This window comes from Lissotriton helveticus, chromosome 1_1, assembly GCF_964261635.1.
Source record: "Lissotriton helveticus chromosome 1_1, aLisHel1.1, whole genome shotgun sequence".
NCBI lineage: Eukaryota > Metazoa > Chordata > Amphibia > Caudata > Salamandridae > Lissotriton > Lissotriton helveticus.
In genome coordinates this window covers 1384161373-1384188163 of record NC_136057.1, presented here as the reverse complement: position 1 = coordinate 1384188163, position 26791 = coordinate 1384161373, and the positions used below count along the sequence as shown (strand labels likewise).

General features: G+C 43.0%; 1 protein-coding gene across 2 annotated transcripts in view; it reads right to left on the bottom strand.

Moving 5' to 3' along the window:
* The window catches only part of GGA1 (golgi associated, gamma adaptin ear containing, ARF binding protein 1), a 136125-nt gene extending 109648 nt beyond the window's left edge, over positions 1-26477 (bottom strand). The window contains exons 1-8 of one of the 2 annotated variants that reach the window (XM_078684067.1): positions 26405-26477; positions 9774-9858; positions 9209-9284; positions 5015-5113; positions 4376-4499; positions 2658-2761; positions 1693-1773; positions 604-741 (exon numbers count right to left, since the gene is read on the bottom strand). In XM_078684067.1, the coding sequence (XP_078540193.1) occupies positions 604-741; positions 1693-1773; positions 2658-2761; positions 4376-4499; positions 5015-5113; positions 9209-9284; positions 9774-9858; positions 26405-26435 (738 nt within the window). In that variant the 5' untranslated portion in view covers positions 26436-26477. Of the gene's footprint in view, positions 1-603; positions 742-1692; positions 1774-2657; positions 2762-4375; positions 4500-5014; positions 5114-9208; positions 9285-9773; positions 9859-26165; positions 26343-26404 lie in introns of those variants that run through there. The other variant, XM_078684073.1, reaches the window with a different exon arrangement.
* Positions 26478-26791: the final 314 nt, after the last annotated feature.

The following is a 26791-nucleotide window of genomic DNA, read 5'->3' as shown; positions in this document are numbered from 1 at the left end:
TATTTTTTTCCAGATCCATTCGAGGTCTACATTTGCAGATTCCGCCCTACGGCCTTTGTCTCAGGTCTTGTACTTCCATTCCTCTTCTACAAGTCTGTATATGAGGCAGTAATTCTCAGATTGCTCCGCCCCGTCGCTTGTGTATCACATCACCTGCCTCAGACTAATTCACTCCAGGCATATCCATATTATGTCTCTTGCCTGTTGAATATGTACACAGTGACATATGTTGCCCAGGGCCTTTTGAGTTCCCCATTCCCCAATTTCTCCACCACAGGCATGAGGTCCACTTGCTCATATTGATTCAAGAGGTCCTTCGCATTAGGTTTCCATTCTCATTCCCTTTCCTCTAAACCCAGAGTATGAGGATATTGTTAAACCTCATGTTTTTGATTTACTGGCTCACCTAAATGAGGTCTGCCTCGCCCTTACCTACCGTGCGTTATGTCCTACCCCCTTAGAAGGTCTCCTAATAACTCTTGGGTGCCATTTGCCACTTCTTTACTCTCACACAATTGTTATTGCCATCATGGTCCCTTCTTTACTATTTTACCTCCACGGTCAGTGGTGTCCTTGTGTGTGCTGTGCTGCCTTCTCACTCACCTTCATGAGGTCCTCGTTACCCTCTGAGGTCTCCCCTTGGGTATAGGAGTTCAACATGTCGGTTAGCAGTGAGACATTGTTGTTCACTTCTTCTATGGCATTGACCCGTTTTGAAATCTTCTCCATTCGCTTTTGATCCTGAAAGAGTCACAATGTTGACAATTAGCAATATTTTCAGTCATGCTTCCAAACCTACAATAGACCAAGGCACAACATAAAAACAAAATCACGCTGAGCTTTGAGGACACAGCGGATATAGTTAAAATGAAATAGAGTCTGGTGCAACAGGCTGTTCTGTCTCTACCCTAGTACGCCCATAGATCCTTTTCACTTTGGCATTGCCTAGTTTTCAGTAAGAAGGGCCTAGGGAAACGGTTCTCCTCTGCTCTCACACCCATCCTTGGGAGTTCAGCTCAGCTCCAGTTGGCCTGACATTTGTCTCGGGTCTGTTTGGCCAGCTGATGGCTCAGCTATGGCCAGCCCTGCTTCCGTTTAATCTGTTGTTGTGTGGCTTGCTCCTCATGAGTGGTCATCCTGACTTGTCGCTCAGCTCCTGGTTGGCCAGTCTTCTTGTTCAGCTCTGTCAGTCATACTTTTGGTCAAGCTAAGGTCATATAGCGTGGGGCTCAGGTCTGGTCTGCCCTGCCTTTGGCTCTGTTCTGGCCTGCCTGGCTTACACCCCATGTCTGGCCTTTGGGGCTTGTGGTACAAGTCTAGTCAGACTGGCATGAGCTAAATTGGTGATGGCTGCTCATTTTCACACTTGGAAAGGGGAGGGATCCCAGGTCTAGCAGCCAATGGACTGCTAATGCAATCGAAATGCAAGTCCTGGATCAACAAAGACACATAGGGTGATCACATGTAAGCCATTACAACTCCCCTGAAAGGGTCTTCTGAAGAGCAATGTAAGGGAGGTGTTTAAGAAGGATTCCAACCAACAGATGTGTTGTGTGGTCAAATACTTAATTTGTTAAAACGATCCATTGACCTTTTGACACAAAATGTCCTCCTAAATAATCCGAACACCCTCCAGTAAATGTAGGAACTGGACACAGAATAATCTTACAGACCACCGTGGAAAGCACTTACCTCCTGCACCATCTCCTTGATGAGCTTATTAGCGGCCCGGAGATCCTCAGGGTGCGAGCTCTTTAGTAGGCGCGCCAACATCTGCAATAGAAGAAAGCAGAGGGAGGCAGGCAACAGTGAAATATTTGTGGCATCTTCATTGCATTCACTGTACTGTACATTTTAACCCCAGGTACAGGAAGACTCTTGTATCTGCATTGCAAGGAAAATATCTATGTTCCCCCTCCACTCCCACTATAGTTTCCAAATTCTCACATTAGTGAGGACCAGGCGATAATAACTCTCCAAACCTTACCCCCCTTGCCCCTACACCACCATCACACCTCCACGCTTCATGCCTACAGAGCCACAACTCTGCTGCTCAAGCTCCAGTTCAACCAGACAGGCTCTTTTTGCACCAAACATGGAAGGCCAGCAGAGAGAACAAGCTGCCAAGGGCCCAAACTTGCTGCTAGCAGAGAGTATATTGAATTCTCCATCCCTCTGAATCACCATTTTATCTATGGTGAACACACTGTTGCATACTACTGGAAGACTATTAACGACTAGTTTACTCACTGGATACCCACTCCACTACCCTTAAAAACGCAAGATCCCCAGTGAACTTTTGTTTAAACTAAATTCGGATTCATTGCAGGAACCTCTGAAACAGTCTGTTTTACACTACCTTGAGTTGAACTGAGGCCAATAAAAAGAAAGGGGCAGCACTAAACATATTTCATAAGAGCAACTAAATAGGTGCTCCATTGCGATTCCTTCATCTACCTTCTCCACCATTGGAAGGGCAGGGGGCAAATCAGGTCAACTTTTGATACTCCCGCTTTCAGTCAAACCCACCAGACTGCTTTTTGGTTCCCCTTCAGGTTATGGATCTTCACCCCCAAAAACCTGAGTTGGAATGGTCCAATAATAACCCACATACTGCCTCTACTCTCTTCCAACAAAGACCACTACGATTCATTTACCTTAGATTTCTCGTCATCGTCAAAGATTGCATTTCGTGGCCGCGGGGGAGGTGGCGGAGGGAGGAGCACATCATCCTGAAGAATGGGGTCATCTTTCAGGATGCCTATAATAAAAGGTTCATTCTATAATTAGTTGAAAAGGCATGAATTAAAAAGGACTTACAAGATTGAATAGGCAGTCATTTTGGGGAATGAAAAGCAAGGTACCTGGTTCCTAACAACAGTGCAACCTCCAGACTGTTTACAATAGCTGGCACTGGCAATGACATTCCAGAAACCTCTCCTGCTTCCACTGGGTGTCTTGGCCACATGCAAATGTGCAAAGGAGCTATATCATTTTATTCCTCCCTGAAACTTTAACAAGGTAATTCAGAATTCCTTGTGTTTCTAACTTTGAAGACTAGACTACACCTGGTACTTTTCTTTTCTAGGATTAGTTTAAAAACTTTTCTAAATTAAAATCTTTAACTTTTCAATGTTTGTGTCTGTTTCATTTTTGAGTGACTTCACTTAGTGAAAGCCTTCTAGTCCACAAGAATAAAAGATAGAAGAGTGCGTTATTTTATGAGCTGTGGCAACACCTCATATTTTAGTGCAATTCTAAATATTTCTATGGAACAGTCACAAGCAAGCCCTGAGAAATTGGCAGCACTCTGCAAAACACGAGTGACCCTGTTTAAAATAAATTGGCTCCTGTTTTGTGGTTCTTAAGAGTAAATTCTATGCGGCTACCTCAATCAAATATATTTTTCGTAATTGGACTTCTAACTAAGACTGTGATCAATCCTGTGACAACTTTGGAGTTGAGATTCAAATCATCATGTGGAATACTAGGACACACTGAAGAAGAATACATATATCAAGTGGACTTTAAAGACTGGCACACAAAATTGGGCGAAAATATATTTGAAATCGGATTGATTAAATCCTGGAGTGCGTGGAATGACAGTCCATGAGTTTTTGATGATTGATTTTCTTGAAAGTGTTGGTTTTAGAAGGTGTATTAAGAATAACTCAAATGAAATGTGGATATATAAATTGCGATACCATACAGTAATGTGTTTCAAGAGAAATGCTGCCCTAGTTTGGTGATTTGTATGGTGTGACCCGTAATATGTTACATGGCTTAATGGGTCTGAGCAAGTGCAGGGCCACAGGACGGGAGTAACAAGATTTGTTTTGGAAGAATAAACTAACTAGAATTGACTAGAAATTGTTATTGTTCCTACTTCAAACTGTTATACACAAAAATGCCAAATGATGGGCAAAGTCAAATACCCCAAATTCACTGTTACAAGTGGTCACTTCGGAAACCAAGGGAAAACGGCCTTTGTATTATGCTCTAATAACTATAAAACTTGCATAATGCAACTTCACACTTCTACATTTCAAAGATATGTCACACTGGCTTTTATGAATACATTTCTGAGTGAAGTTCTAAAATATGTACATTTCCAGCGTCTTTTCAACTCAACTTATTAAAAGATGTGCTGCCTTAATTACTTTTCTAATAACATGTCTGTATGCAGGAAGACTACGAGAAACAGAATGTTTCCGTAAATGCAAGTGTGAATATGCCCCCTATTTAGACAGTACTGTAGAATTCTGGATCTCAGTAAAATGTGTTATTGCTGCTATAAAAGGCATACCGCAATCACATAAAATTATGAATCTATCAATACAGTAGGCTCACGGAGAGCCAAACAGTAACTATTCACCCTGTTTCTTCAACATCTGATAGGCTTCAGCAATCTTGGCCTCATCCGGGAGCCCCAGGGTCCAGCTGTACATCAGCTCCAGGATCTTAGACTTCACTTTCTCAGGAGAGCGTCCACCGAGATACTAAGAATGAGATAGGCCAAAGCGATGGTTAGTGTAGACAAGAAATCCCAAAATATTAAAAACAAGTAGAAGAATAAACACGGATGGGAGCAGGGTGTCTTACACAGTATCAAGAATAAAAACAAGGGATACAAAAGTGAGAGTAAGAGCATGCTCCAAGGTACTAAGAAGGTGAACATTATCAAGGCCAGATTTGAGCGTTAACCAAGATATTCAAGAGGAGAATTAAAGGAAAGCAAGGCTAGAATTAGAGTGTCCTCAGGGTCTAAGAAGGCTAATGAGAGTAACAAAGCAAGAATTAAAGAATTTTAACAGGTAGGGAGATGAGAAATAGTGCTCAAGGACAGGGTAAGGCCACAACAAGGGGCTGAGAAATATAGACATGTTGATGAACCACATGAGGTCTGAGACCCTAAATCGTCATGTAACAAATATCCAGAAACTCATGGCTGATCATCTTGTCCTACCCCTAAACTACTACTGGAGCCATTTTCCACAGCAAAAGACCTTCTTACCTTGGGTGACACCACCTTGATCAGCTCATTGAGGAAACGGAATTTCCCAACTTCAGTATGGAATCTTTTGCCGCAGCTCTTCATACAGGTTTCCAGCACCTGGGAAAGAGACTCAGGATGATAGGGGCCCTGAGCATATCCAAATGCTTGCCATGGGAAATCAACACAGACAACGAGAAGACAATGACACAGAGCAGGTTCTTTAGGGGAACTTCAACACATCCTGCCCCCTGCTATCTCACACATTCACAAGCACTCATTAGCCAAGCAGAAAGGAAGAGAGACCAAGAATTGTTCAGTTCTGGAGTTAACCTCAGCATTTGACCCCTCCAAAAGCACATCTACAAAACGACTTACAAATGCAGCACTTGATAAGAGAATCCAAAACAGGACCAGAAAAGAAGAGGAAAACCTCTATATACTACGCTACCTCCAATCGTCCACATTGGGATCCTCTCACTCGCTTAATATATGAAAATGGTGACAACAGAAAGAACAGGATTAGAAGCAGAGGGGAGCCACAATAGATATGAAACAGGATGCAACATAGTTTAACTAACCACAAAGTCACCGAGCACATTAGAAAAATACATTATCTAGGCACCCCTATAGCTTAAGCAACCTCCCACTTACATAATCAATAGCTTGCCCAGCACCTAGGGCTACCAGGAGGAAGGCAAACAATCTCTCTTCACCGTCACTCAATGTCTCTATTACACAATCAGACATTCACCCAACAAAGGAGAAAAGGGATTAAAAACGGGCTCAAGATGGCTGGGGATCACTAGAGCACTTTCTGCTCATAACACAAACAAACTGGCTGTGCAGCACTAGAGACACAAGAGAATGAGAAACAGTGGCATGGCATAGCACTGGAATCCAGTTGCCATGCTATGGAATGGTATGGCTGAGGTTTTTGGCAAGGGGAAACAGAAAGTGTGCAGGTAAGATATATGTAGTATGACGAAACTTTTGTGAAAATCGAAAATCCTCGGATTAGTTGCAGAACTGCCAATGCGGGAAGACAATCCGCAAATGGATGTACCTCCCCACGCTATCGGGTGGAATTTTGACCAGTATGGCACTCCCCCACTCTTCTACAGATCATGCGCTTACTGTCTCTATATTGTGGAAGTGTGGATTAAATCTTAATCGCAGTCACAGGGGGGCTGCACAGTGCCAGTTTAATCCCCTGAAGGGCCATTAGAAAACAGATTAAGAATGCTGTCTGATTCAAACCACAGAAGTTCGAGGTTAGAACTAGTGCAATGAAAACTAATTAGGCCCCCACAATTCTACAGCTGCACATCGTTTTAAGTAAAGTGAAAAGAATTTGCATCAGCTGATCATGTGTAGCCGTTTATGTTTTTTGTTCGCTAAACTTGACTTTGCAACAAACAATCACAAGGCAGGCTGACGCCTGATTTGGCACACAGGCATTCATGCCTTTCGTCAGTGGTGCTACCCATCTTCAGTGTGGTGCCATGGAAACATTTATTTTGACCTAAGATTTATCGTATTCCACTAAAACAAATTTGATTAAAAAAACCTTCGAGACCCATTTCTTAAAGTATCCCCTTTCAGAAGGCCTTCTGCCACTGATGCAAAATGTGGATGTGGCAGGAGAATGGAGAGGAAGGAGTCAGCCAATATACTAAATAGCAACCCAGGAAGTCAAACACGGCCACCACATGCTGCCAAAAATGCAGTCTCCTCATTTCCAACCGAACAAGGAATGGGATAAGGTGACTTAAAGCAACCAGATGCTACTACGCTCTGGAAAAGTACCCACCCAGGCTTCTGAAGAAATCGAGCAAAGTCAAACATAACCCTAAGTGGGCAGGAGGTTGGGTGGGTGTATGGGTGGAGGTACCGGGTGGTTACACAAATGTAAATAAATCACATAACCAGAAGAAGTTGGTACCAGCAAAGAAATTGCTCCACCACCCAGTATAGGCCCAGGAGGACAAAGTGTAGTGTACATTGCTAACCACAGTTGGTAAATTTCACTGGTTATGCATGTCTGATCCAGAATCATAACTTTGAAAAACCACAGTTAAAAGTACTTTATGGTTCAGCGAATGCAACCCAGGAGAACTCCTTTAAACTGCAATTTATAGTATATAAAGAACCCCCGCTGCCCCCTGTCCAGCTTCTGGTCATAGAGCCTGCAGTTGACTTGTGATGCATTAAAACAACTTTACCTCCTGGGTTGTGTGAATAACTCTCAGACATCCATAAGCTTCTCCACCCTCCAATTTGACGTCTTCATTTTGGTACTGTGGTGCAGCAGAGGATGACCCTGCAATCTCTTCTTGCATTTATGGTGCAAATGAAACTGTGAGAAACAGTATCACCTTTTCAGGCCTTCTAATTCTCACAAAATGAAGGCTGTCCCACTTGTTGCCAGGAAAAAGGGTTTTTTCTCTGCTGGAAGGTTAACTGAACTTTCAACCAATGAAAAGCTGTGAATGATCTGCATTTTGGAAAATAGACTACGGACTACACCAAACATCCTCGGATAACAGAGAAGTCCTGCCCTCACTGCTAGGCATGAAGTGTCAGTAGTCTTACATTAGCGCTTTTGGACTTATCGCATTAACACAAAGTTGAGTCCCCTATGAAAGCTAGTCCTATAGTTGACTCTGAAGCCAGTCCACAATTAGGTGGAAATTTGTATGAATTTACATTTTACCTGTTAAATTTTTAACAAGGCCTATTCCCAGGCCTCATATTCGACATTCAAAAATAAAACTCGTAGTCTGCAACCTCAGTACTGAAAGTGTAAAATATAAAGGAGGCCCCTATGTGGGGCCATTACTTTTTTATTCGAAGAACTCATCGAGCCAGAGCACTTACCACACAAAAAATGTTGCTCATACTCTGCACCTTCTGTGTTGAGACCATGAATTAAGAAAGGGAGATCCAAAGCAGGTCCATCAGTAGCATAGTTTGCTGTCTCAGTATAGAGGCCACAGATAACGGGTGCCATTTTGTTTCTCGCAAGTCCACGCTCCCTGAAAATATTCTACATGCTCCAGAATGTGACAATATTTTTGGTTTTGCTCTGAATCTATGGGGGGACCCACCATGGCTTGGGCAGCAAGTGTTGTTAACACTGCCCCTTTAAGCAGCCTTTTACATTTATTTCAAGACTTTGCGGCCATGCCACGCATACTGCAATGGCCACTGCATAACATTTCCTCTTGTGGCCAACCAATTGGAGTTTTCAAGTCTGGGGTCTCAGTTTTGAGTTTGTGGACAAGAAAAGGACGACTGCACCAGAAACTTCCCACTTCTAATGGGAGAACTTTATTTTTTGTCAAGTTCAGGTTCAAGGGTGATCCTTGTACGGTTAATTTGTACTCTAACTAAAATAGCGAATATATATAAAATCATTAACACCTTCAAGCCCATTAGGCATATTTTTGCAGGACAAATCTCTCAAAACCTACTGAACAAATGAAATCAAAACAACAAAAGCAAACTTTCAGAGTAAGGCTCCATGTACATGCCAGGTTTGGTGTAAATCTGTTATGCGTTTTTAGCTTTAGCTTTGAGCAAAAAAAAAATCTTATTGGACTAAAATCGGAAAACTGTTTTTTGACACTGCTTTTGTTCCCTCGCTTAGAACTACACAAGATTTTGCACACTTGACCTTGCCTACCAATTATAAGTGAGTTCCAAACTTTTGGCAGATTCATCCATAAGGACACAATGTAAAAGATAAACCCAAAAAATACCTCTTCAATGGAAGATTTGGCTGCTAATGTTTAACATACTGGTTTGCTGCCTTTATACTAGTCCTATTTCTTTCTTGCTTTTTTTAAGTACCCTACATCCAATATCGCAAATATCAAATTAAAAATGTAATGGGTGAACTTTATTCACACTCCTTACTGGCACGCTTAAAAATAAATCTTTTGGGAGGCTTATTATCACCTTACTCAAAATCTACATCTCGGTTTACATTTTAGTCAGACACACCCCCAGATCATTCATTAGGATTCTCACACTGCATTGCAATATCAAAAGCCAAGATACCCTTCCAAACACCAGGGTACATAAAAGCTAGCTCTTGCTTCTCTATGGACCAGCCTTTTCAGTCAGATGTCGAGTTCTGAAGCATCTGTTAAATTCAAAGTGGTAAAAACAGCAGCCAGGATAATCTTATCCATCTTGGCAGGTTCTTACCGTTAAGGCCTGGACTGCTTCCCATTCTTGTGGTGATTGGATCTTATGTGCCAAAAGCCGAGTAGCGAGCTGAGGGCTGGAACATAAAAGCACTAGATTAGAACACTGGAAGAACCATTAGCATGTGCTCTAGAAGGCGACATGCTATGTACATTGAAGGAGACTGGTGAAGTGGAGGCTATTTACCTTGTCTGGAGGATTGTCTAATTTGGCATGTAGAGGACTCTATGTATTATAAAGGAGGTGTTCAGATTTTTACTACGTCATTGGAGAGGATCTTTGCTCCATTGTGGGTAAGCGTATATAATTCGGACTTGGATCTTGTGCTCAAAACATGGACTTAATGTTTTCCAAGAAGCTAACCCTTGCATTGACTAGGTAATGTAAATAATTTACAACAGGGATAGTGGTCCGGAATACGCCATATCCATGTGCCTCATGGGCACAGTCTGGCGCTGCACTCAAGCAATGTCTATCCACTTAATGCAGTCTTTAATAGACCAGACCTGCTATGGCACACAAGCATGGCGGAGTCTAAACCCCTGGTACAATGACAGCCTCTCACCCTTCCAACTCTCTGTTAAGTTGCTCGCAGAAGGTTTGAATGCTGTCCCAGTCCAGCTCCTTGTTTAGTGGGTTGGTTGCTCGGTCTGAAAGTAGAAAACAAAAAATTACAGCAGGCGACGATGTGTGCCCAACCAAACCATGAACTTAGAAAGGTTTCTAAGGCTATAAATTGTTGAATGAGTAGATGTTCAGCACACCATCCAACCCAAGGAGCCATTCTTCACATTTTTCAGTGGTAGAGTAGCGATACGGACATTCAAAGACATAAAACAATTACTCTAGACTAGGATTTACAAAAGATGTAGATACATCTGCTGGGGATGCACTCTGGGCCTTTTTCAGGGGCACAGCAGTAAAAGCAACCATGAGCTGAAGGTGTGTAGTATGTGGATTTATGTAGCACAAAGCAACAGCATGATGTACAGTAGACTGAGTACACTGCACCTGGTGAAGGACAGGTGGGGACGGGGTGAGGAAGGGGTGCATTGCTGGATGTGAATGCATAAGGAGGGGTTCTTCATTTCCCGGATGAGGTGTTTTGAGTACAATAATACACTGAGGATTTCTTCACGTAACACAACTAATATTTCTGGATAAAGACAGTCAGGAAAAAAGCACCTTAAGAAAGGAGTAAGACTATTTGTAAAGCAGACTGCGTGTGAGCAATAGGAGTACCCATACTTTGGGGTTTCCTAGCTGCCCCCACTACTCGTCTGTGTGCACACCCATAACTTTAGTCATGGAATCAGTGTTCGAGGCAGGGTGAGGGACAACATCAGGGGTGAGTTAGGTATTGGACATAGTCACAAAAGAGAACCTGCTGGAGCCGAGGATGACAAACTCTCAGGGCACAGATATTCACTTTGTGAATCAATTATAAACATAATATTTTCACCAAGTAAGTTGCCAACCCTGTTGCAAGTTATTAAAGTAACTTGGGCATGGCCACTACACATTAGCAGACTGCTTTGCAAAAGAGAGGTAAGTGTTCATCACAGTAGAAAGACCATTTTGGTTAGAAAATGGCGTGGTCACCTTCCATTAGGGCATAGATCAGGCGTGGTTAGCATTAGAGATAACATGTAGGATATTGCCCTATTTGCTTCCAGTAAGGAAGTCGAAAGATGCCGTCTACACCACTACCTACCTTAAAGAATCCATAGTGCAGTAAGATACGTTAGACTCTTTGAAGCTAAATTTGCAGCGCCAGATGGAATTTTAACAACCACGTTCATCCAACACATAAATAATCAATCGGTTTCTGTCGGGGAGAACATGTGTTCGAGAAAGTTAATCACCGCTGATGGCAATTATAATGCTGTGTACTATGTTTTTTAAATGATTTAGATTTTTCCAAATTGTTACAATTTTTTCTCTGCAAACACAATACTGATTTAACATAAGTGCGTATATTAAAAGATTTACTCAGTGAATGAAACGTTTCAAATACCTTTGAGCATTAATGAATTGGAGTGTTATTCTCAACACAACACTACACACGAATTACATAGTTCTGTTGAACTGTTCATGTATAAATGTATAAGCACTTGTGCTAGTCATGCCACTTGGGTCAATTTGATTGCAAGTCGAGATTTCTAAAAAGCTTTCTTTGCTTAATTTGTTGAGGATTTTTTTAATTCAAAAAGGAACTCCATAATCCCGATGAATGTGTGTATATAATTAGCATGCTTGCTTTCCACAGAATGTTTAATAGCCTGTGAATTGCTTACGAAATATCAATTCTTTCCATTTATTTGAAGTTTAAACGTTTTCCGTTTCAGTTAACAAAACAAAAACAAAGCAGTTACATTAAGTATAATGTTTGCACAGGCAAGTACATAACCATGCAAATGAACTCATGACTCATCTTACCAGGCATCCCACAATGAGGACAAGCAGGCCATCTCATACAGAACAGAGGGTCTGATATCCCAAACCCCTCCACCCATGTCTTTGGCTTACACTCGATAGCATTCACAAATCTAGGCTCCTGCCAACATATTGGCTACAAATCCATGCTTCCTGTTTGTGTCGAATACCCACCATCTCGAACATCACCCAACCAGCGCATCTCCCAAGTGTGGTGTATTTGCATTGCTTCTACTGAGTAAATATCCCTGAAGGGGATAACATACGTCTGCGAGAAGTGTGTGGCAACAGTGTTCAACACATATCCATTGCATTTCGACAATGTACCCAGTCCGTCAACCAAGCCATCTGAGGGGACGCTGGATCTCGCCACGAGGAGATAGCCACTCTTCTCTTGGCTAATAGTAGTGTTATGGCTGAGAAAAGCCTCGTAAAAGCTGGACTTTGTTAACCACAGGGGGAGACAGGCCACAGTTCTATTAATCATGCCAGAGAGTGTAGTGAAATGAGACGCTAGGATTCTAGCAGCATGGGACACGTCCAAGTCAGGTGTAGAAAAAAAGCCACAGCCGGACACAAGCGAAGGCAGTCTGCGTCTAAATCCAATCTAAATAACTAATGTATCATTGGGGTATAGTACAGTCTATGAAGCTATTTGTGTTGCATTACCCTATGTCTACTTTGTAGAAAGAGGGCCCTTGTCTTGGAGCAAAGCTAATGCAATTGTTAATCCGATGGTGTCATTCACAGGATCACAGCTCAATGTTTCATGGGAGCTTCTGTCCCCACAACTCTAGAGTTAGCCACAATGTTGTATATATGAAAGATTATGTGCGGTAGCAAGGGAGAAACAACTTGCTTAATAGTGCATGCTGTATCTGAGGTTCACTCAGGAAGGAAGGGTAACTTTTCTAAAATCTAAAAATACATCTATTGAGGTTGTATTTACTACCTCTTTGAACTGAGGTAAAACAAGAAAGGTGCTGCATTGTTATCAGTCTCCCTTTTTAAGCAACCCAACCATGTGAACTGCGTCTGCACTTTATACTGTATCGCAACAAGCAAGTAGGGGTTATCCACCACCAATAGGTCTGGTGAATACAAGAACACAATAACAATGCAAAGCCTCTGCTCACTGCCATCCAATGCCAGTCCATACATGCCAGTGTTTAACTGAAACGAAAGCCTAATTAAAGATCTAGCTATTGTGGCTTTTATCAGAAAAGTGGATGGATGCTACCTCTGCTTCTACTGCAACATAGAACAAGAGCGACTCTGTGTGGGACCAATAATAGGCAAATATTTCCTCCACCACCCAGAAATACTATTATTGGTTTGATAACCCACCCCTAAAATAAAGTGCTGTCACTGAGTTCCAGTTCAAAAGAGGCTGTACCGCTGTTCACACTCGTTTTATCAGAATTGTGTGTACGTTCCATAAGAACATATTTGTCAGAAGAATTGGTATATCAAAAAAAGTCAAGCTGTTTTCCAATTCACATTGTGACCAATTTAACTCATCAATGTGTGATGTAATACTGCATGACAACAATCTGCCCAATTTACTTCTTCCTTACACACACACACACGCGCTCTAAACGAATTCCGGCCTGAGACAAACCTGTCCAGGTTGGGTAAAGTTCTCATGAAATAGCAGTCACACAGCTAAACAAACAGTGAACAAAACAAATTCCTTCCACGGGCAGGGAATGTAATAAAAAGTAGGCATTCTACAGATGAAAAGATGGCGGTCCCCATGTCCTATGCAGATCTTCCTCTCTACATTTGCAACCGGCTCGGTAGGATGTGCCCATAGAAACTGAATCACTCAAATTAATGGAAGAAGATGTTGTCAATCCTACCGAACGGTAATTTTGAGCTTCAACAGGTTAGTACCCTTGCTGCAGCACAAAATTAAGGCATGCACAGGTTGCGATCCAGCTTTAGATACACTATCAGCTAAATAAACCCCTTACTGCTTCAGGGATCTATCTGAAGGTGTTAAATATTCTAGAAATAAGACTAAACTTCAAAAGTGGACTACTGTTCACTGTTTTGTAATAGAATTTGTACCCACTTCCACGCTAAGATTATTTTCTTAATAGTTTTTTAGTTGATTAGTTAAATAAATTAGGTGTCTCTTTCAAATACACTTTTTAATTAGGTCTCGGCTAGACAGCGCATGCACTGTGTTGAAGGGACAAGTTGTGTTCTGTGGGCTTACAGGTCGCCCATCTCCTACCATTGGCAAACTTCAGCCTTGCTGTCATTTTTACGGATGCCATTCGTCATGCGCTTTTCTTGTGTTTGGCCCTACAACAGCACATGGACCAAGTACATGTCTCCTTACACTGCTCCCGGTTTGCGGAGCCAATTTTTTCTTTGTTTCCAAGCACTCCATAGGAGTATTTGTGTGTTCAGCCCATCTCCCTTGAACCCATACCACTATAATGCATGCACATGTACACAGACTAATGCATTTCTTTAAAAGTTGTTAAAACACTAACAGCACTTGTCTTTTTGTTTTTATTGCACAATCCGATTGCTCTGAAATGCTCGCTTTGTCATCTGTCTTGCTATAGCGCGAACACAAGCCAATTGTATTGGAGCGCTTTAAGAGCTCAACAATTACATTACACAGTGACACATTAATTTTTGTCGTTGATCCTGTTTTAATTAAGGTATTTTCCCCCCATTGTTGCTTGCCCATCCCCTCTTGCTTCACTACTTGACCCCTGGTATTTGTTATTTATAAAGCGCACTGTGACCAGAATGGTATCCTGGCACTAATATTGCTAAACTCGTTGAGGAAAGCCAGAGATAGGGGAAAGGGTGCCGTAACAGAAGTCAAAATGTCCTCCCAATATTAGTTACGGAAGCGCCAAGTTTAAAGGGCCTTCCTGAACTTGAGCAGGTCAGTCCGGGATCTAATTTGAGATGGCAACTTATTCCATAACGGTGCTGCTTTAACAGTAAAGGCAAGTCCTCCTTGGCGCACTTTGCTAAATTTTGACAACAAAGGGAACCAAACAGGACAATATTTAATGGGGTCCAGTGTACGTGTCCGAGAGACTAGTCACAAAGTAATGTACAAAGTTCCCCAAGTGGGGTGGTGGAGAGCTAGAGTATGTCAAGTGGAGCGTGGAAAGAGAAGGATAGGAAAAGCCAAAGAGGGGAATACCCTTGTTGGGACTAAAACCCTCACACACCTAGCAAGCAATATAACTACAACCCCCTGATCAGGTCAACATGTTTCATGCCCGGATGGCAATTCGTCAGGACCTTAGTGGGACGTACTACACAGTGAAAATAAATAAATATATATATATATAGGGTGTTCATACAACCTTACGCCTTGAGGTCATATAGGGGCAGGCAAGGAAGTCCTGCTGAGAAGGGGTGACCCTAAGGGAGATCATAAGATGCCCCGCAGTCTGCTCCAGTGGGACCTGCACGTGAAGGTCAGGAACCCGGATAGCGTGCGGTCAGCGCCGCTTACACCTACCCCCACCGTCTGGTCAAGACAGAGCAGCTGGTTGTAGGTATATTGCTCAATACTACCTGTAGCATTTATCTCCCCTCCCACCATTTTAACCAAGGGCGCCAGCCACGTTAATAAATTCCATTGTGGACTGACCCACCTTTTTTATTTTTCACCACACTTCTCACGACTACACCCCTTTTTCCTCCCCGCACACCCGCATGCATCATATGGCTGGGAAAAAAGATCTCCGTTAAAGAGCCCCTTTATGGGTGCCCGTCGGACATTGCAGCGCCAGTCCGACGAGGAGCAAACCCATATGATGAAGCATGACATCTAGCTTGCTAGGTGTGTGAGGGTTTTAGTCCCAACAAGGGTATTCCCCTCTTTGGCTTTTCCTATCCTGCTCTTTCCATGCTCCACTTGACATACTCTAGCTCTCCACCACCCCACTTGGGGAACTTTGTACAGCACTTTGCTAAATGTCTGTTCTTTGACAAAATTGAGTGTGGCTGAGCGAAGCGACCTTTCTGGGGTGTATTTCCTCAGCCTAGAATGCAATAGCTTTGGACATTTTGCAGAGCTTTGAAAACAATACAATGAAGATCTCGAAGAGCACCGGAGGCTGAGAAGTTCTGAGGTCTACTTAATGTTAATTTGGCTGTGACTACCTGGACTCGTTCCAATTTATTTAGCAGGTAGCTAGAGGCTCCCAGAAGGAGGGCTTTACAATAGCCAGGCCTACTGAGTGCTACGCACCTGGGTATTAGGGATCTTGCTTGGGCAGGTAGCATTGGATACAGTTTCCTGAGACCCCGAACAAGGGTGAAGCAAACCCCAATTACTCCACTCACATGCTTCTCAAGTGAAAGATTTTCATCTAGCATTGCTCCCAGGTTCCGGACCATCATTAAGGCACCACCTGGGGTTTCAGTGGGCAGAGGCCAAAAGTTGGAGGGTACAGACACTGGGATTTTAGTGGGAGATCAGCAGAGGAGCTTGGGTTTGCCTCCATTTAGCTTCAGGGAATTTACACTCATCCAATTAGAAAGGTCTAAAATGCAAGCCTGAAAATTACTGATCGAGTCCAACTGATCGTTGTTAAGTGAAAGAATCAGTTGAGTGTTGTCTGCATAATTGATTACTTCGATCTTGTAGGACTTGAGAGACATTAATCGCTTGATGTAGACACAGAAGTAAATTGGACTAAGTGAGGATTCCTGAGGGACGATATTTTGAATTGTTCTGAATTTAGAGCAGGAAGGGGGCAAAGCCACAGCCTGACCGCAGTCTTGTAGATATGACTTTAGCTACTTTGCCAAGAGACCACCAACACCCACTAAGGATAGTCGAGAGAGTAGAGTGTTGTGGTTCACCGTGTCAAAGGCTGCCGACAGGTCAAGGAGGAGAGTACCACTGAGTGCCCGACATCTGTCATTCTACGCATTTTATCAGTGGCACAGAGCAATGCAGTCTCAGTGCCATGGCCAGGTTGAAAGCCAAATTGCTCTTCCCCTAACCTTGAGTGGTCCTTCAAAAACTGGGACAGAATTTTACTGACGTGCCATTCTAGTGTCTTTACTGGAAAGGGAAGGAGTGAAATTGGTCTGTAGTTGGCCAAGATTGTAGGATCAGCTGAGGCTTTCTTTAATAGCAGCCAGCCTATAGCTTTTTTCCAGCATTTTGTCATGACAAAGATTACAACAATTTGTCTTCCTATCTTTTCCACTGCTTCGGAGGAAGGGGGTAGGGAGAGGGGATCCAGACTTGACTTAGCTAAACAGTATGTTAAACACATCTATAGGAATTGGGTGAAAACTGTTTCGCTTTACTTTAGAAAGTTGGACTGTGGTAAGTCGCTCCGAAGATTGGGAAGCTCACTGAATCCACTATTAAGGTGGGTGGCATGCAGGGTTGCAGCTTATATTGATGCTAGAGCCTCTATGTAGTTCGTAAGAGTTTTCGATATCTTTTAAAATCAACCTAATTTTAATTTAAAAAGCTCTGATAAGTCAGCACATAGCTTCTGTGATGATGTAATCTCTTGTTGAGAGAGGAAGGATTTGTGAGATTGTGAAGGATTTCAAAGATCTTTTTAGTTTTATTAGAGGGAGCCGAGATTAACCCACAATAGTAATCATCTTTTACTTTCCTTACTGTATTTTTATAATCATTTAAGGATGTCGATGGACAGATCTTATCTTCATCTAGATAATGCCCCTGCCATTTCCTTTCGAGTTGACTACAAATTAATTTTGCCTCTTTTAATGTGGTATTGTACCAGGGGGCGGACAGACAATGGCGAGGGTTTTGGATCGTAAAGGGAATCTGCTTATCAAGTACTTTTAAAATCGCACATTCAAAAATGTGGCAATTCTTTTCTGTAGAGTCTGAAGGGTTAAACGTCTTTGAAAGATTGATATGATCCAGGCATTGGAAGTTTATGCCAAGCTCTAATTTTTGATCTATACATAGCAGTTTTCTTAAGACGCCCCACTTTACCCACATGTAAGTGGAAGTTAATAAGTGAATGATCTGACCAGCAGAGGAGTCATTTCCCTCACTGATATTCAGTCTTTCTGAGGAGAATGCGAGGTTGAGAGTATGACCACCAATATGTATGGGGCCTCGTACCAACTGGTAGAGACCAAGGTTCTCACAGGAGCTGATAGTTCCTTCTATGCCAGGGGTAAGTCTCCTTTTCCCCAGAGGTTGAAATCCAATAACAAGAGAATGTTGGCATATTGGTTATAGTATCCAGAAAAGGAGAGTGGGATGAGCTTGGAGTGCATAGCGGCCTATAGCATAAGACCCCAACAGCCACATTTCCCTTTTGCCCCTTCAACTGGAACCCTAACATTTCAATTTCAACTACTTCATCTGAGGGGAAGACTTATCCCTTGCTAGACTTGGCATCTTTTGGTGTGTTTCCCCTGAGTTTTTGCTTTCCGACCTCCCGGGTTTGACTCTGTTTTTGCTGCTGTAGTGTTTCTGCGCATTTTTCTCACTGCTGATCAGTGATAAAGTGCAAGTGCTTCTATGGTAAATTGTGTTAACGATTGGTGTTTCCATGATTGGATATTTGATTTACTTGTTAGTCCCTAGTAAAGTGCATGGAGTGTGCCAGGGCCTGTGAATCAAATGCTACTAGCGGGCCTGCAGCACCGATTGTGCCACCCACGTGAGTAGCCCTGAAAAGGTAACTCAGACCCGCCATTGCGGAGTCCACGCGCAGTTAACGGCCATGTCGACTTGGCCAGTGCACACACTTGCTAGTCCCTCACCTTCCCTTTTCTTACATGTCAGCCACCCCTAAAGTAGGCCCAAGGTACACCTGTGGGCCGGGTGCAGTGTATGTGAAAAGGTAGGACATGCCCTGGTGTGTGTGGCATGTCCTGATAGTGAATTATGGCCAATTTTGTTTTTCGCTATTGCAAGGCAACCTGTTCCCCATAGGACATAATGGGGAGTTTGTTTATAACATCTTATAAACATAACTGGCCCGGGAATTAGGTAGGAAAATACAGTTTAGTTTGCCTGAACTCAGAATCTAAAGATGCATGTTTTAGTGAAGGTGATTTTTACATTCTGTGTTTGAAAATTCCCCTTTTAGAAAGTAGGTCTTTTCTTGCTCAGTCATCCCATATGCCTCTGCTGGAATGTGTGTTGCCTGTCTGGGTTTTGGATGACAGAAGGCTGGGGAGCAGAAGTGGCTTCAGATAGTCTAGGTGGGTCAGGCAAGGGCTGAATAGACTTGGGCTGCAATTGGGGAAGGGGGAGGAGATTTCCTGTTCTGCCTCTGAGCATGCCGTCTCCACCTCCTGCCAGGAATTCACACCAGAGAAGGCAGAACTGGTTCTGGCTGGGCACAGACAATCTCAGCCTAAGAGATCAAAGGATTTTGGGATATAAATATTGGAGCCCGGACCCCTGACTTTTAGAACTCTTTTGGACCAAGAAGAATGCCAAGAAGAAGAGCTGGAGAAGCTGTGAGACGGAACTACCGCTTTGCTGTGTTGGCCTGCAGTGGCTGCTTCGGTCTTGGGCAGTGAAAGGACTGGACCGAACTTTCTGCAATCTACTTTTGTGAGTTTATCCAAGGGCTTGAGGTAGAACTTGCCTTGCCCCCTGTTCAAGAAGTCTCAGGAACAGCAAAGATTTCAAGCTCTTATGCCCTTAGCACTGGGGACTGTGTGTTTTGTGCTGCAACAGAAATAGAAGCAACCTGACGACGTCGACGACGCTGCTGCTGACTCAGTGTCCTGAAGGCACCGCAGAGGGCAACGACGCACCGTGACCCTGGTCTCACCGACGACACCTGCTGGCGCCGCCACTGAGCCGCTGCTCATACCGCGACCAGTGGGCAAAGCACTCCGCACCGCATCGCTTCACAACTACTCCTTGGTATCCCAGACGCCGACGTCTAAATCTATGCCGCTGCTTGCACTGTGGTTCGAGGGCACTGCTCGTAAAGTTACTAGACGCACAGCCCTCATCCCGCACCGCAGCCTTGGCCTACTGACGCCGGCGTCATCGACTCCTGTTCGTCAGCCGACGATGGCGCTTCAGCCTCTGCTTGCACTGCGACCTGCCAGCACCACCACGAGCAACGCATTCACTTCGCAACACGACCGTGGTCTCACCGATACCGCCATCTGACGCCGTCACTGAGCTGCTGCTCGCACAGTGTCCTGAGGGCACCTCACGCTGCACTGCACACCAAAGCACCCGACCCCAGCACTCCTGACTTCCACAGAGAGGAGCTCGATCTGCAACGCGTGTGACTTCGAGGGCCCAGATGACTCCTGCACCGACCTCCGGAACAGACGCCTGCGGACGCCGTGCTTTCGGAAGCTCAAAGAGAGGTCGCCGACATCCTGCATTTCTTCCCGACACCGTAGCTGGCCCGCGACGCCGCAGTCAGCCAGAACTGTTTGGATTTGATTGTTCACAACTCCGTGACAGCCCCGGATGGAGCTATCGACATCAAGGAACTGTTTTGCAAGCATATTTTGATAACTGAAGATTTTTAAGTACTGTATTGTGGATTTTTATCGTTTTTGGCCTTGTCTTAAGTATATAAAAATGTTGGATATTTTTCTAAACTGGTGTGTTGTCCTTTTGTAGTGCTTACACTGAATTACTGTTGGTTATGTGCAAATGCTTTACACACTGCCTCTAAGATAAGCCTGACTGTTCCTGCCAGCTACCAAGGGGGTGTGCAGGGGTTATTTTAGGAGTGTAACTCCCTTATCCTGACTAGAGTGGTGGTTTCTGCCTGGCTTTGGCACATACCCTAGCCTACCAAAAATCCCTTTTCTAACATCTTCCTTAGAGAATACCAATTCCACTCCTAATGGCTCGAGGTTTATGAAAACTTTTGAATCCATCTGGGCAGGCTCTGTCAAGGTCAATAGCAGACTCTGGGGTGGTCCATGTCTTCGTGATAAACAGAAAATCAAACTCTCCAGAGTCAATCATTAAATTAATTTCCTCTGTATGTTTTGGAACAGATCTCGCTTTCAACAGACCACATTTAAAAAAACTTGTAGGCTCTGTTTCAACAATATTGCTTGCTATATTAACTTTGGCAACTGTGGAACCTAAAAAAGGCTACTTACTGATATGCAGCAGTTTGTTGCTGTGTAGGCGATCCTAGTGTGGAGGGATGAATTCCCACTGGCAGCGTGGCTGGCCCTGAGTGCGGATGGGCTTAGACATTATATTGTACATTGGGAGATGAAGTGTGTGATGCTATAGGCAGTGGTGCACAAATGTGCACTGGGAAGTATTATGAAGTACTTACTATTGGCTTTGACATGCCCTCATGTATCTTGAATTCTGACAGGCAGGCTCCAAGATTACTCACGTTGTTTAGGCTATTCATGCTCAAGGTTTTTTGTTCTTGGAGATGGTTTCCTGTACTTTCGTAAGCTTCTTTAGATAAAGGCTGGAACACATAAGAGTGCAGAAGGAATGTGAGAACTCTTTTACCTTTGGAATGCTTGCATGGAGAATGGCCAACTCCAGTAAGTTTCCTTGGCGCAGAGCGCCTCTCAGAAACTTCTAGTGTGCATTGAGATTATAAAGCTGGGGTTTGTGGACTTGGAAACTGGGATTTGTTCAGGAATCTGAATGGTGACGGACGCGTCTACTTCAGTACAGCATCCGTTCTAGGTTTGCTGATTTTCTTGACCATGGCTCTGAATGCCCCAGTCTAGAGTTAGGCAAGATTAAGTTTGCAGCCAGTGGCGTGTTTTATTTTTGATTATTGACATTGTTATGTGCGAGTGTCTGTGTGAACATTCAAGTCTCAAGTGGTTATAATCATCTGAGGTGCTTTCATTTTAGATGTGCGAGTGTCTGTGTGCACATCCAGGTCTTCAGTGGTTGTCATCCTCTGATGTATTTAGTGTAAATATCTTTCTGATTTCTTGAAGCGGACGTCCTTATTATTATCTGCTTGTATTTTAGTCCATATTACAACAGTTGCATTTGCCTACTTTTAAGTGAGATATTATTGCTTGCACACATGTATATCTCTATATACATTTGAATGTTGTTCATTTGGCATCTGGAAAAGCCTTTCGGTTAGCAAGTGTTGCACAACTAAAACACTGTGCCTAATTCTGAGAACAGTCTTCTGATGTGTTTCATTTTATGAGAGTGAAACACCTTTCCTGGTAGTGTTTTGTTTTTATTGCTTCATCATGTTTGAGCCTCTGTGTGGGAAGGCGGTATTTTCTATTATTTGGGAGGGCGAAGCAATACAGATGGGCAGGTGAACTTGGTTTGGTTGACGCTTGTGTTGATCCGGTGGCACAGGGCCTCTTTTTTTGCCACTTTGATCTGTCAATGGTAGTTGCTGAGGGCTGATTTAAAGATGAGGTTCTTGGTGTGGAAGGGTTAGAGCAATTATGTAGCAAAGAAAGAGCAGATTATGCGACACAGAAAGGCAAATTATAATGCATATTCAATGGCACATTTATCTAGCTATTTTTACATTTTGATCATTGATAGAAAGTTCATCTCTATGCTACAGGAAAGCAGTAATACAAAGTCAGCAGATTCTAATCAGATTCTCAATCACAAATAAATATTGATCTCCATGGAAGACAGGAACACCAATACAGTACTTTTTACCTCCAGGAGTAGAGTTGCGTGGCCCAAATTCACTTTTTTTTGTATTCCCTCTCTTAAGTTTTACCCTAAATTTGGAGTAAATGTAAGATTTCTTTTGTATTTCTAAATCTCAAGAAGGTTCAGGAACACAAATGTTAAAGCTGTGCAAGTCACAGCTTTCCATGAGTACTCACAAATTTAAGCATTTATGCTATATTAAGTGTACCATGAGCACAGTTTATGAATGCATAAACAATTAGAAAAAGTACAATTCCATATTTTCTTTCATCCCTGGGAAAATATTTTCTCCATGGAGAAACCCTTTCTCAAGCACCCCTACAAATATGGAGTTTTTCCCTTCTCGTCCCCAGTTTGGATGGGAACACAGTCCTGTCCTGAAGGTGTAAATCTCAAACAGTATCCATGGTGAATGTGCCTTACAAAAATGATTGACTACCCACAAACTTACAAGTGTGTGACAGTTTATCTAGTTTCAATATATTCATGAGCAGACTGCCTACTCGCCACCAAAAATGAGGTCTACTGGCAAGTAAAAGTACTCCATACCAGTGTAAACAAACATTTGTGAGTAAATACAGATAGTGAATATTAAAAATTGGCACATTTAAAAATCAAGGGACCTGCAAACCTATGTTCTACAAAGGTACTCAGTGAAATGGTCCTTGTGAAAAACATATAGTATACAAGGCTGCACTCAGCGGAAAACAAGCATATATGTACGCACTTCTTGTGACTTTTGGTCTGTGATCCAAGTTAAGTTTTAGAACTTTTCAGTTTTTGATTCACCATGTAAGCTTTTGACACACCTGTTTCCATGAAATTAAGAAATCCTACCGAAAACAATAATGTCCATATCTCAAGCATTATGTATATGTCTTACTATGAAGCAGCATGCTGGAGATTAAACTAAACTCAAAATAACTGATGTTTCGAGAAAAGTCCCTTGAAATAGCAGGTGCTTTGGAAACACTAAACATGTTTTGTATAACTAGTTAGAAATATTTCACTGGGAAGTAAAGAACCACTCTCTTAACGGTGTGTAAGGATTTTGCTTCCTGATGCATAAAAAAACCCTTCCCACTTTACATCAATTGGGGACATTAACATCTCAATAAAACACTCACGCCTAAACACCTGAAGGCAGCAATCAACTGCTAAAAGTTGAGCTGTAAACTTCTAGGGAGTCCCTGGTACAGGCTTTTTAATACAATTTGAAGAAATATTTTTTGCTAAAATGTGCAAATCAAGCAGGAAATAGAGACTTAATAGTCAAGTTCGACAAAACCATAATTATGTGGAATAGGCTGCAGCATCATGTACTCCCATGTAAATCCTAATGACCACTGGGCTAACTGAGAATTTGGCAGAATAAAATATGTAACTGTGGATACATTATTTGTGTTATCAATGGTAGGAACCTAGCGATAGTGGAAAGGTTAAAGTAAAATGCCAGAGTCACACCGATGTGGCATGCACAACCAAGAAAGCGAGGAATATTTGAACCCATGATTGCTCAAAGGCTATGCAAATCTGTGCGCTGCTGTCTGAGGTGAAACATGGAAGACATCACTGTTCTGAAGACAACCTAACACCTGTGTTTCTCTGCAGTAAACATTTACAATTTTGTCTAATATCTTCCCTGAAACACACTCATACCTTAAAACCTACCATCAGCACCAAACTCTCTTCTGCAGTTATAATTCCCTGCCCAATACTAGGTACTTCCATTGGCCTCTAGTCTTGTTTCTCTATCGATTGTACCTACAGCCATTTTTAATATAATGTGCAGCGCATATAAAAAAAATATAATCAGTCGCAGAGCACCGCACTGACTTCAGATCAGATTTATTTTATTTACTTGGGTTTCATATAGCGCTGACTAGACCCGGAGGTATCAGAGCGCTTCACATGAGGAGAGTTACATAGATTACAAGTTACACATTGTTACAGAAGGTACATCAATAACAAGTTACATCCGTTGGTTCAAGGCGTGTAGAGGGTAAGGGGGTAATGTAAAAGGGGGAGGGAGATTAAGCAGAGAATTGGCAGAGGAAAAAATAAGCAGACAGTGGGAGAGAGATTCAGGGGAGAGAGGAGAGGAAAGGAATGGAGGAGGCAAGCAAAGAATGAAGGAGGGAAGAGGTGGGGGGGTAGGAACACAGTGAGGAGACGAGGAAGTAACTGTGTCTGATGTCCGGCTGGGTGGGAGACGGCTCCCCGCGGTAAAGGGATAATTCCCAGTCTTCAATTTTGTGTGATTCCCATGTTGCGGTGGACTCCCTCAGAGGGGTCGTTGAGACTCCAGGGCATAGATACAGGATCCCTCCCCAACAAGGGGAGAGAAGTGCTTTGGTCATGTGCACTCATGGCACCTTTGAATAGTACAGAAATCCTTCCATGGCTGTGCACCACGCTACTTCTCTCAAAATGTTCACCCATACAACATCACTGGTGTCCAAGAAAGACCTCCATGAACCTCTTGCACAAATGATTCACAGGAAAAAAGCCAACATATTAAATAAAATAAAAAACTAAAACCCCGGGGGATCTCCTGAACTCTCATGTTGGGACTTAAAGGGACATTTTTAGGGTTCAGAAAAAAATGGCAGCCCACCACAAAGCTTCTTATTCACCACATAACCAAAATAGTCAGATGCCTTAGATAGATGCTTGCCAAGTGGGATGAGGCATTTCCATCTAACCTACATTTGTCAAATTGCACACCATGCTACCACTTTACAACTTTATGATCACTCATAAATATCTGGCCCATATCATCACGGACTACATTTAATTTTGTGAAATTCCATAAACACAAAGCAAATGCATAAGAACAAAAACACGTGAGTGGCTGTTTGTGGGGCTTTGTGTTTTGCCCTGATATTATGGGACGAAATAACTCTTCACAATAAAATGTGTCAATAGGACTCATTTTGTGCTAAAATATCGCACTAAACGACATATTTTAGTTTCATGTAATTGGCCTAAATTTTGCATAAGAACACGAAAGCAAATCATGCTCATTTTGCAGACCCCTAGGGATTTACTTCCACCTTTATTTCCTAGAGCTCATAGGTAATTTTTGGGGAGTATGAAGCTCTTGAGCAAACCTCTTAAACATTACATGTCTGAAAGGAAACTGTGCAAAAAATCAACAATAACCGCTTAGTAAAGAGTAGGATAATATGTTTGCAATATAACCGTAACAGCACCACATAAAACATTAGAGCAGGGAACTAAACTCAGAAGAGAATACGTGACATAACTAGGGCATCAAATTATACACTATTATAGGGAGCACTGACGCCAAATACATCACTAGAAAGGAGCCTGAGACATCACAAATAGGGCTACGACATCTCAGAGAGTAAGCAACAAATAGTCGCCGTAGACCTTAACAAAGGGTACTGATATATCCGGTCCAAGATGGGCAGGGGAGAGAGGAAACCGCACCATCACCAAAAGCATGGGCAATGACAGAATGATGAAGCTACCGCCATAACTAAGAAAATAACAGACATCATAAATAAGAGACTGCTGTCTTTTCCAGCGGATGAGAAGCAATGACATCACAAAAAGGAACAGAAGGCAGTGACATCACCACGAACGCCAGGGTGAGGGGGCAGTGACATAACCACAAATGCCAGTGATCTCCATATGTGGGGCAAATGGCATCGAGAAAGATTAAGGCAGGGAAATCACCAAGGGAAGAAGAGACAGTTACGCCACAAAAATAACCAGCGAAATGAACGGAAAGGGGGAGAAGTACACCCTAGAAGGCACCAGTGTCATCTTCAAGGGAGGGGTCAGGACACAAAGCGGAGAGGGGGCAGCGACGTCACCAAGAATGACTCAAAGCAGAATGCAGCTACTGAAAATAGTAAGAACGGCAAATACCATTTTCAAACGAAGTTTACGCAGTGGCATGGGAGCAATGACATCACCACACAGAGAAGTGCCAGAGCAACACCTACAGAGTCGGTGACATCACGTGAAGGGGCCAGTGACATCAGCAAAGGTGTCACAGACATCTCCAAAAGTGATGTGTCTCCTATTCTGACATCACTTCCGGGTGCTAGTGACGGCAGCACCCCCACCCGTGACGTCACTATGGACCCGGAAGTTCCCACACTCACTGATCCGCGACTCCAAACTCTCCTCCTCCATCTCTCGTGATCCCCTAGCCGCCACCGCCGCCGACAGTACAGGGAAACAGACAAATCCCGCGAGACTTCCGGATCCTTCCATTCGAGTCTCGCGTCATCTTACTAGTAATACGATAGACATAAAAACAGGCCTGCCTCTTCTTTGCAAGGCCATCTTGAAACCTCTCTCCTTTACACCTCATTTGGAACTGTATACCGTTTAAAAATGGCTGACTTAGGAGAGCAAATCCTCCTATTCCAGGATGTAAGCTATTGGATTGTCTGGGTATGCAGACGCCATATTATAGAGGAGTGGATTTATATTGAGAGGTGCTTAGTTACTACAAAAGTTTATTATTAGGCGGGACTGTGTTGTTG